Source organism: Labeo rohita, chromosome 25, assembly GCF_022985175.1.
Source record: "Labeo rohita strain BAU-BD-2019 chromosome 25, IGBB_LRoh.1.0, whole genome shotgun sequence".
In the NCBI taxonomy this organism is placed as follows: domain Eukaryota; kingdom Metazoa; phylum Chordata; class Actinopteri; order Cypriniformes; family Cyprinidae; genus Labeo; species Labeo rohita.
In genome coordinates this window covers 7,102,369-7,114,801 of record NC_066893.1, presented here as the reverse complement: position 1 = coordinate 7,114,801, position 12,433 = coordinate 7,102,369, and the positions used below count along the sequence as shown (strand labels likewise).

At 32.1% G+C, this 12,433-nt stretch overlaps 1 protein-coding gene across 1 annotated transcript in view; it reads right to left on the bottom strand.

Annotated features, from left to right (window-relative positions):
• Nucleotides 1-1,254: 1,254 nt before the first annotated feature.
• The window catches only part of gse1a (Gse1 coiled-coil protein a), a 62,549-nt gene continuing 51,370 nt past the window's right edge, over nt 1,255-12,433 (bottom strand). Inside the window, 8 exon segments of the mRNA XM_051100154.1 lie at nt 1,255-3,018; nt 6,533-6,636; nt 6,997-7,251; nt 7,324-7,647; nt 7,732-7,845; nt 9,756-10,029; nt 10,154-10,266; nt 11,835-12,316. Coding sequence (XP_050956111.1) covers nt 2,881-3,018; nt 6,533-6,636; nt 6,997-7,251; nt 7,324-7,647; nt 7,732-7,845; nt 9,756-10,029; nt 10,154-10,266; nt 11,835-12,316 — 1,804 coding nt within the window. The 3' untranslated portion in view covers nt 1,255-2,880.

Below are 12,433 nucleotides of genomic sequence, written 5' to 3'. Positions count from 1 at the left end.
AGTGTGTTAAATCATGGTAGCCGCTTTCATACTTTTACAACTGCTTCAAACTTTCAGGCTAGGCTTTCTCAAGCCAACTTAAAGTTTGTTCTCAAACTTTGCTCATCAGTTAAGATATTAGCCTAATATTTCACCTACATGATGACCGGAAATTATAAGAACAAACACAAATGTTGTCAAGATTCTTGCTCTGGAAATCCTGGTTCAGTTAGGCCAACCATAAACGTTTTTTTTTTTTTTTTTTTGCACTATTCATCTTGATTTGTTATAACTTCTGGCAGTCTATAGTACTCCAAATGTTTTTCCTAGTCTGACCAATTAGTACAGCTCAAAACACAATAATTGACCATTTTCAGCAGCAATAATCAGCAAAATATGCAAGTTTTGTTCAATACAGTGGCATTGTTTATATTCAGTACCACCAATATGGCCGACTAATGACACATAAAAACACTATATAGGCCACTCTTAAGTTGGATGAATTTAATTTGTTCATTAGTCATATGTGCCACTTTTACGATACTTTAAAAGGACTTTGTCAGCATAAATTCACTTTTTGTGCTCCATGGACAAAATACAGCTATATGAGGGTGAGCAACTGATATTATATATTCATTTCCGGGTGAACTCAGTTTACCAGGCTATAAACATTCTACAAAATGATGTTAATGTTAGGATGTCATGAAGTTAATTTACTTTTTTATCTCTGCAAATGTTTGTACAGACTGATTATTAACATCACAGGCGGTGTATTGTTTCCAAGCTGTGGATCAGAAAGGACCTGAATGACCTGCTAAACAAGATGAAGGTGGCCTTCAGGTCTGGGAAGACTGGAGAACTGAACGCACGCGATGCTAAAGAAGATGCATTGTGATGAAAAATGCTGCAGGGGATGAACTGGAGCACAAGCTTCAACAGAACAATGTGAAGAAGGACAGGAAGAAACAACAGTGCCAAAAAACAACCCGGTAACCTTCATTAGCGAACAACAAACACAAACTGACTGCAGGTTAAATACAGTATATACATGCAATATATAAGTATATATATGTATTATAAAGACTGGAGATTTTTTAAATATCAAGTAGTTTATTTTGCTGCATTGTAAATCATATAGGAAATCAAGGAACAACTGAAAGATCATGTTACTCTTGTGAATGAATCATGTTACTTCATTCAGCTTTTGTAGACAAAATATGGCAAGATTTTTTTTTTTCAAACATTACTCTTTTATCAGCATATACACAGATATATCCATAAATAAGTATTTCTACCTTCAACAAATAATATATTAACTCACATTTCATTCCACTAAAAATTACAACTAAAACATTTTACAGATTTCTTTTTTTTCTCTTTTGCCATAACAATGGCTGTTCCATTTCCTTTCCATTTCCTACAGATGAACAGATTTTCATAAGCCGTTCTTGTTTTAAACAATATGCAATAATAATTACAGGCCTCCAGGTCCATGTTTTAAAGAAAAAGAGATTTTGAAACAGACACTTCTCAACTCATGGCATTGGACATTTCTTTTAAATTCAACTTCAAATATGGTTATAATTAATAATATAGCAATAATGTGTTTTTTGTAATAGCTGATACAAAACTTTGTGGCACTAAATTCTGTATAAAATGACTGCTCTCATGGCAGCTAGGCTAAAAATTAAATCATATTGGCCAAATTATACATAAAAAAATGTGGGTAACACTTTATAATTACTTTCATGATTATAAGTCTATAACAAACAGTAATAAATAAGCATATAGTGTTTAACAGAATGTTATTTTAAGGCCCATTTGTGCTATCATTTTAGAAATAAATGTATAAATTAAACAGAAAATATGATATTCAAATGATTACTGTATTTTTATTTCATAATTTCCATTATTTCAATATTCTCAGTTGCTACATTGGGTATTCTTGGGTTTTTATTAATTTATTCTTCTTTATTTTATATATAATAATTAATACATTTATATTAATTTTTTACTTTTGATTATCCATATGATCTCAAATCATGAACTACTGGTGTGAAAATATTATATGCCATTTGTCATTAATGAAAGGTATTATAAAGCGATTCCCACATTTGACTGGTTTATTTTAGTGTCCATTTTCAAATAAATGCATACTGGTCGATAACATATATGGCATTAAAACTTTAGTTGGGTGGTTGACAAAGAGAGAATTAAAAAAAACATATAGAAACATTGTTAAAAGAGTCCTAAACAAACACTTTCATGACTTTCTGACAATTACAATTAATAACCTAAAACCTTCGTAAATGAAAACTCAATGCAATCCATTTAATTTCCTTTTTTTTCTTTCATGCTGACCAGCAGTACCTTATCTGCACATTTTTCCCTGCAAAAAGCATTAAAATATTTAGATTTCAAATTACAGTTCTTTTTATAATTAATCATTAATAATAAAAACATACAAAAATGCAATCTGACATTATTTTACACAATCATATTCTTTAAAAATTGTATAAATATGAAAACATTTGAACTAAATTCCACATCAGCTCATCATCCGGTACAACGGTTTTGTACCAAATGCATTAGAGATCCGTTTTAAGTGCATATCCAGCTCTGAGTTGGTTTTCTGCACCTCTTGGCAAACATCCTGTCTGTATGTCAAGTAATGGATATTTCGATGGCTGTTGAATGCCTGTTTTGTGATATCTAGTGGTAGTAGTGCAGTGAGTCACAGTGAGGTGTCAGACATTGGCACCAAACAATGACCAGTAGCTTGTCTATCTTCCTCATGCCAGAGCTGAAATGATTACACGTTCAGTAGATGCGAGACCACATTGATCTCTGTCGCTCTGTCATCAGTTCTCACGCTGTCGTCCATCATCAGGGTGAGTACGGTCACCTCGGTGAAGGTCTCTTGTAGTATCCTCTGTGCCAGTGTAATAATGGCAATGTTAGACATTTCTTGATGTGCTCCAGTTCGGCCTGCATACGATCTCTCTTTAGCGCCAGATTGTGCTTCTGTGCCAACAGCTCCTGGTTATGAGGTAATAAGAGAAAAAGCAGTCATGCATTGTTTATTTAAACAATATTTACTCAAAATTCACAATATAATCAATTGAAAACTGGTAGATTTCAAAGCTGACACAAGGGGGCGCTAACGCTGTAAATGTGTCATTTGTCAACTGTCAACAAGGCCAAATGTCAACAACATACAATACCTCACCGCTTAACTACCACAGTGCGATGGATGATTTGAGAATTTATCTAGATAATTATGACTGTTTTTAGAAACCATAGTAACTTTGTTGCAGTCAGCTGTTTGAATCATGTTGGTTCAATTATACAGAAATGTCATGCCTAGACGGTTTGTCTGATTTTCACCAAAATTGGGTCAGATCATCATATCAAAGGCTTTATGACATACGAAAACGTTTTTGTAAAGTGTGTTAACGAATTTGACGAAATTCACAGAAAATTGGAAATGAGGCTATATCTTCGCAACACTTTATGTGGTTCAGACTAAACTTGGTATGTGTTATACCAAGCATGACTTGAGGTCACATAAGTAGTTTCAGCACAGTGCCACGTACTGGTAAAAAAAGATATTAAAAATTTACATTTTTGTTTATAATTTCTGAACAGTTTCTCGTTACATTCAGAGCAGCATACAGAATCAAACAATACCAAATTTTCCTATGTTAGCCATTTTGAACGTAGACAATTTGGATTTTCAAATTCTTAAACGAATTGTTATGAATCTTAGAATCGCTTGCGGGAAGGTTATGAAATTTGGCACACAGATAGAGAATAGTCTCAACATTGACCACAGCAAATTCTCAGTCTTTACCTCTCTAGTGCCACCAACAGATGAAATTTGCATAAATGTTTCTGCTAATAATGTTTGAACCGTACAGTCTAGAAGCAAAATCCTCTAATTCCCTCTAATTCTTTGGCTCAATTGAAATTTTCTGTCAAGATTTTTTGCACTTTTAAATTTTATGCAATAAAATTTACTTTTTCGAACTCGTCATATATGTTTGTCTGATTTTCACCCAAAAAAATTCTGATAGACCAAATCGTACTTGCAAAATGCTTTAACGCGTGATGAAATTTACGCAAAAATAGACTATATGAGGCTATATCTTCACAACGGTTTAGCAGATTCGGACCAAACTTTGTACAGTACATGCAATTTTGAAATATGCAAAAGATTTACTTTTTCGAACTCATCCTGGAAAGTTTGTCTGATTTGCACCAAAATTGGCTCTGATTATCTTTAGACAATGCCAGCAAAAAGTTATCAAATGATTTTTTGATAGACCACACCGTTCTCGTGCCTTAACGGATTTGACGAAATATATGCAAAAATGGACACGAGGCTGTATATTTGCAAAACTTTAGGTGATTCAGATCAAACTTGGTATGTGTTATACCAAGCATGTTCTGATGGCACATGAGTAATTCGGGCACAGTGCCACCTACTGGTCAAAAGATTTTAAAAATTGTTTAGAATTTTGTTAATAATTTGTGTACAGTTTGACCAAAAATCATAAGAGTGATCTCGTTAGATTCAGAGCCGCATACTGAATCAAACAACACACAATTTTCCTATGTCAGCCATTTTGAGCATGGACCATTTCGAATTTTGTAGTAAAATCCTGTATTTTACAAACGCTTTAACGTATTTTTATGAGTCTGTATAGAGCCGCTTGCGGGAAAGTTTTCTCGCTATTTCGAATTTTCGCAAAACTTGTCCTAGACGGTTTGTTTGATTTTCACCAAAATTGGCTCAGATCATCTTTAGACAATGCTGGCAAAGAGTTATCAAAAGATCCTTCTTTTCGTTCTTGCAAAGTGGCTTAACAAATTTGACGAAATTCACGCAAAAATGGGCATGAGGCTATATCTTCACAACGTTTTAGCAGATTCGGACCAGACTTGGTATACGTTATACCAAGCATGACCTGAGGGCACACGAGTAGTTTCGGCACAGCATCAGTTACTGGTCAAAAGATATAATCCTATCTCAGCCATTTTGAGTGTGGACCATTTAAAATTTTGTAGTAAAATGCTGTATTTAACATATTGTAAGGAATCTTATCAATCTTATAGAACCACTTGGTGGAAAGTTATGAAATTTGGCACACAGATAGAGGACAGTCTTATCATTATCCGCAGCAAATTTGGAGTTTCTAACTCAAGCTCTCTAGCGCCACCAACAGGCCAAATATGCACTCATGTTTCTGCTAATAACGTTTGAACCGTACCATCTAGAAGCAAAAATCTTTTTTCTTCTGATTCCTTGGCTTGTGCTGAGTCAAACACACCTAAATTTAAATTTCTGTGTCACGATTTTGAATTATGCGAAAAATTAACTTTTTCGAACTTGTCCTAGATGGTTTGTCTAATTTTTACATTACATTATGTTTAGACAATACTGGCAAAAAGTTATCAAAAGACTTCCGATAGACCACACCCATTTTTAAAAAAATTGGCTTAATTTGAATTTGACGGAATACATGCAAAAATGGACACAAGGCTATATTTTTCCAATGCTTTAGTGAACTCGGATCAAACTTGCTACATGTTATATCAAGCATGACCTGAGGGCACTTGGGTTGTTTCAACACAGTGCCACCTACTGGTCAAAAGATATAACAAATTGTTTATAATTTTGTTTATAATTTCTTTACAGTTTGACCAAAAAAAAAAAAATCATAAAACTAATCTAGTTAGATTCAGAGCGGCATACCGAATCAAACAATCCCCGATTTTCCTATGTCACCCATTTTGAGATGTAGACCATTTCAAATTTTGTAGTAAAATGCTGTATTTTACAAATGCTTTAATGTATTGTTAGGAATCGTATAAATTTTATAGAACCACTTGTGAGAAATTTATGAAATTTGGGCACATGGATAGAGGACAGTCTCATCATTAACCACAGCAAATTTGGAGACTCAAACTCAAACTTTCTAGCGGCACCAACAGGCTAAATTCGCACGTATGTTTCTGCTAATAAATTTTGAACCGTAAGGTCTAAAAGCAACATTCTTTTTTCTTCTGATTTCTTACCAAGTACAATGGACACCAAAATTTAATTTTGTATGGGTGAAGATTTTTCGCAGTTTTAATTTTTCCAAAAAAATCTGCTTTTTCAAACTCGCCCTCGATGGTTTGTCCAATTTTCACATCATCTTAAGAGCATTTTGGCAAAAAGTTATCAGAAGCTTTTTGATTCCAAACTGTTATCATAAACAGTCTTTATCGTGTAATTAAAAACAGCTCCTTAGCTCTTCATTTTACCTCTCTTGTGCTTGGCCCCTTAACTGCAGCTTGCAGCTATATTTATTTTATAATTATAAACACACTTTACAAGAAATATAAAAAGAAAAATCTGAGGTATTACAATGGAACTGAATTTAAAACCATTCAAATATCTCAACGGAACACCCACAAGATGTAAACAATGTATGTGAAGAAATGCTCTCTAATCTTTTCTTTTAAAATACAATAATATACAAACACAAACAGAATATATTCTTACCCTCATGCTGTGAGAAAGCTGCTCGGCTGTCAGAGTGAGATTGTAATGCTGCGTCTCCAGACGTCTACACTCACTCTGGAGAACCTGCTGTTCGATACTTCTCTCTAAAAGAGAAACAGACAGGAAAAGAGACACAGATAGGTGAGCAATACACTGTAATAATACAGCAGCAAGCAAACATACACTTTGAGAAGCCAATATTCTGCAACCTCAAAGAAATCAAATTGAAACTGAAAATTTGGTCATAATTTACTCTGCCTAAACTTGTTCCAAACCTGTATGAGTTTCTTTCTTCTGTTTAGCACAAGATAAGTTATTCTGAAGAATGGTGGTAACCAGTGTCCGATCCCCAATGACTTCCACAGTTTGGTCAAACATTCTTCAAAACATCTTCTTTTGTGCTCAACATAAGAAACAAACTTATACAGGTTTGGATCTCAAATCTCAAAGTGGCGCCAACATACCCTCCATGTACTCCTCATACGCCTCAAATATTGATTCAATCCCCTTCCACCTGGGACTGAACGACTCTTCTTCCTCGTCTTCATCCGAACTGACGGCCTCCTCCGCTGAAAGCTCATTCCTCACACCTGGAGAGTCATGTTGGACTGGTATATGGCACGAGTGGCCATTGCTCTGTCCATTTGGGAGTCTGTTTACTGCCCTCTGGAGGCCTGGAGGTGGAAGCGCAGGAGGTTCACACCGCTCATTCGCTCCACCTATTAGACAACAAAAAATGTTAAGAAAAACATCTCCGGCTGTACAATCCAAATTTGACTATAGAAAGTCACCTTTCTGTTTCGGCTGGGATGCTTGGGTGGACTGTAGTACGGACTGATGGAAGTGCTGTGCAAACTCCTCAGAGTGTATTCGCTCCCAGACTGGGAGTTTTACTCCGTTCGGGCGCGGCGGCTGGTCCTTGGGTCGGGCGAGAAGCTGTGGAGCGCTGGCCTGCAGACTCGGGCCTCTTCTGCCTGGGGACGTCGTGTTTGGGTGGCCTTGAACGTGGAGAGGAGCTAGTGGCGGTGGGTCTTGAGGTGGATGAGGGTTTTTGGGTGAGTGATTTTGGGGTTCAGGGTGAACATTACTGACTGACTGACTGGGATGTGACACAGCTGTGTGATGGGAAAAGTAGAGGTCAGGACTAACGCCAAACTTGATCCTCTGTTTAAAGCCGTTTCTGTTTGTGTTGTTCTTACCAGACACCGAAGCGGCCGGGCTGGAACAGGGCGTATCTGTGGCGTATCTGAGGGTGTCTAGAGTAACTGTCTTTTGTTTGATGGCTTCCAGCAAGTCCACGATCTTCTTATTCTCTGAGGTAAAAAAAAAAAATACAAAATTACTATGATTATAAAATTACTTGGACCATTATACCACTGTATTTGTCAAACTGTGATGCACTCAAAACAAACTAAAACAAATCAAAATATTAAAAAAATATTCTTGTATGTATAATTTTTATAAATATATATTTATATTTATTTATTATTACATGTTATAAAATGCTTGGTATTTAGCATAATAAATATTCTGTGTGTGTGTGTATTTATGATATTTAATTTATTTATAATATATAAGTATATACAGCCAGTGTCTTACAGAATATTTAATTTTATAAAGAATTATATATATGGATTTTTATAAAAACATTATTATATACACACATTTTATTTACAATTTCATTACAATCTTTTATTTTTATATATTTATATTTATTTATAATTGCATTTGTGGTATTTTTCTTATATAATTTTGTATATATAATAAAATGTTTTTTAATTTGACAATTTGACTGTTTTTTAATATTTATATTTACTTATAATTACATTGTATATAATGCATGGTATTTTATTTTAAATGAGCAAAATAAATATTCTCTGTGTGTGTGCGTATTTATAATATTTAACTTATTTATAATATATAAAGTATATAATGTATGATATTTATCTAACAGTCTCTTACTGAATATTTATTTTATACTTAATTCTATACATAGATTTGTATAAAAACATTATTATATTCACACACATACACTATATTTACAATTTTTACTAACAATATTTAATATTTATTATATGTATATTTATTTATTATTGCATGTGTGGTATTTTACTTTTTAAATTAGCAAAATAAATATTCAGATTATATACATACACACACATATATAATATTTACATTAATTATAAATTAAATATTTATTTTAATTAAATATTTGTAATTTAAATTTTAAATGAAATTATTTTAATTAAAAATAAATATTTAAAAATGTTTTTTAATTAAATATAAATAAATAAAAAAATGTCAATTTAATTGATCAAATTATATATTTAAATATATACACTTAAATATAAACATAAACATTTATAAAAATATACTATATATTATTTATATTTATATTATATTCATAATATATATAACAAATTTGTGAATTCATTTACAAAATTAAATAAATTCTAATGATAAATTTAAAAATTATGAATTTCTAAGTAGTCATATATAATTCACTTTTTAATGCAAACTTTTACAAAACATTTCAGCACGCTTTTAAATATTTTATATTTATATAGTTTACATTAAAGCACTTATTTATTTATTTGTTTATTTATTTATTTATTTGCACTTTGCTACATGTAATCTTGAGCAAATCTTAAAATGAATTTAATTTTAAAAAACAAACAGCTAACTAACAAAACACAAAAACATGATAACTTAATAAAAACATGATTTTCGAAAGTAAAAAAAATGATCTGTTTTTGGAAATATACTTTGTGTATACATTTTATTGATTTTATATTTATATATATATAATTTATATATTTATTTATTTATATATTTTTTATATATTAATTATTAATAATTAACATGATAATAACATGATTTTTGAAAGTAAAAAAGGTTATCTGTTTTTGGAAATAAACTATAATATAAAATAAACTATATATATAAAATTAATATTTACATTAATTATAAATTACACATTGCATCATTACAAAATAAATACAAATAATGTTTATATTGAATAATTTTCAATAAGATTTTGTATTTATTAATCATTTTATGTTATTACAAATTACATTTTATAAGATATTATTTTAATATAATTTATATTTATGCATAAATAATTTGATTATTATTAGGTAAAGTTCTCCAGCCTCCTCAACACTGGTAGTGTGACTGTGACTGTTCTCAATGTGTTTTAATGTGTTTGTGAGTGTGTACGTACTTTGTCTTTCTTCCAGACTGACATGGTTGAGGCTGAACATGCTGAGGAAGTGTTTCTTGTCGTCCAGTTGGTCAGTGCGGTCCATCTCCTCAGGGGTGAAGCGTGTGCTGAGGGGAGGATGAGGAGGAGACGGAGTCTTACGTTTGCTCGGCACCACTGAAGGTGAAGGGGATCGCTCCTGCAACATCAGCCTCCTCTTCCTCCTCTTCATCTCCAGCACCTCATCGCGCTTAGAGAGAGTCGTGAGTCCAAACAAACACAGAAACTCCGTCTTCTGCAGAGAGAAACGAGACACACAGTGACTGAGAGAGTGCCAGAAAATACTAGCTTCCCAGCATGCCAATAGCTGTTAATTCACTAGTGTTGTTGTCATTGACTGATGAAATGTGTGATCGTACCTCTGTAGATGTGTCCAGTTTGAGAGGAGGCTGCTGAGTGACTCTTCTCAGATGAGCTCGAACTTCCTCCTCATCGCTCTCATCATAAGAGTCATCTAATTCATAGTAATAACCTGAAACAGAAAGCAGATTATTATAAAACAACTGAAAGACAAAGATATGGATGGATGGACGAGTACATTTGAGTACAGAGTAGATATACCTGTATGTCGCTTGATATCGGATATTTATTGTACAGCTAATTACCTCTAGTTTTAGTATTAGATTACCTTTCTACATATAATAATTTGATGTTACTGCTACATGTAATCTTTAGCAAATCTTAAAATGAACATTGATTTGTCTTTCTGTATATACAGTTTTTGTGATGCCTAAATTCACTTCCAAATAATATCGTATTTTAATATATATTTGTTAATATTTAAATAATTAAATCATATAAAATTATAAATAAATTATGCTAATAATTAAACCAAAAAATGAATTTCAACATACAGTCACATAATAATTCGCTTTTTAATACAAACTTTTATAAAACGTTTCAGGAAATTGTAATATATTATATATTTTACATAAAAGCTTTGTGATGCCTGAAGTAACTTCCAAATAATATCATATTTTAACAATAATAATAATAATAATAATAAAAAAAAGTTCATCTGTATCAGGAAGAATTTTAACATCTGTTAAAATGAATATTTTAATTATTTAAATATATAAACATACTATAAACAACATATAAATATTTATAAATATATATTATTTATATTGTTTTTAATAGTATATTTATAAAAAAAAATGAATTAAATCTTTTAAATTTGTTATTATTATTTATTATTATACGGATAAAAAAATATTAATTATATTCTTAATTATATGAATTATATTAATTATATTCTATATATTTAAGTTATTATATATCTTAAAATGAATATTGATTTGTCTTTCTGTACATAACATTTTTGGGATGCCTAAATTCATTTCCAAATTATATCATATTTCAATACAAATAAATAAATAAAATAAATAAATAAATAAATAAATAAAAAAAATGTTTATCGGTATCAGACAGAATTTTAACATCTGTTAAATTTAATATTTTTAATATTTAAATATATAAAATTAAATATAAACAACAATATATATATATATATATATTTATTTATTTATTGGGATAATTCATTAAATGTTTTAAAATTAATTTATTGTAAATATATATATATATATATATATAGTATATAAAAATATAAAATGTATGAATTACATATTTTTTAAATAATAAATTAAATACAATCTTTTAAATGTAATATTTAAATTATTTCAATATATACATACATACATATATATATATATATATATATATATATATATACACACATACACACACACACACTTTATTCATAATATATTTACAATTAATTTATAACTTAATTCTAAAACCTTTAATAAATTAAACTGATATCTAAATATATATAAATTATGAATTATTATCACTAAAACCAAACAAACGAATAAATAAATAAATATTCACATTCAGAACAGTACACAAATAAATAAACAAATAAATACTTTCTTCACCTTCAGAAATCTGTGTCTGATAGATAAATTGACAGACTTCTTAAGTAACATGTTTTATTTAAGGCTGATGATACGTGGGGCAACTTTCTCTCCCACTCAGTACCTTTCTCTCTGGCTTCCCTGCGTTTCTTCTCCTCCAGGTCAAGTTTGCTGACGAGTCTCCTGTGCTGCTGGAGAGCCTGGTCGTACACCATCATGGGGTCTGGCCTGTCTACAGCCGGTCCCTGGGGTGTCCTGTAGTCTCCAGATTGTCCCGACTGAGAGAAGGCGGCCCTCTGCTGGTTCATGAAGCTGCGGGTGGATTTCTCCAGCTCCGCCAGGTATTTGCCAGGCGCCAGTAGGCTGCTGACCCGAGTGGAGGAGGGCCTGACGTCCTCTTCTGGAGGTTTTGGTCTGCTGTGACCTGAGTACGGACGGATGTGGGACAGAGGGCGGTCCGGGGGCGAGCTGAGGAGGGAAACGGGGTTCCACAGGCTGCTGGGAGCGGGAGGAGATGGGTGCTGGTCCCGAGGAAGAGGTTTGGGGGTGATGAGAGGAGGCGGCGCCCCTAGTGGTTGAGGTATGTCTCTGACACCCACACTGTACCTGAAACACACAAAACAATTCTACTGAGCACCACTAGAGGGCAGCATCATATCACACAATGCAATGGGGTGTGCCAGACTGACAAAAAAAATCATATCTTTTCTGGGATTTCATCAC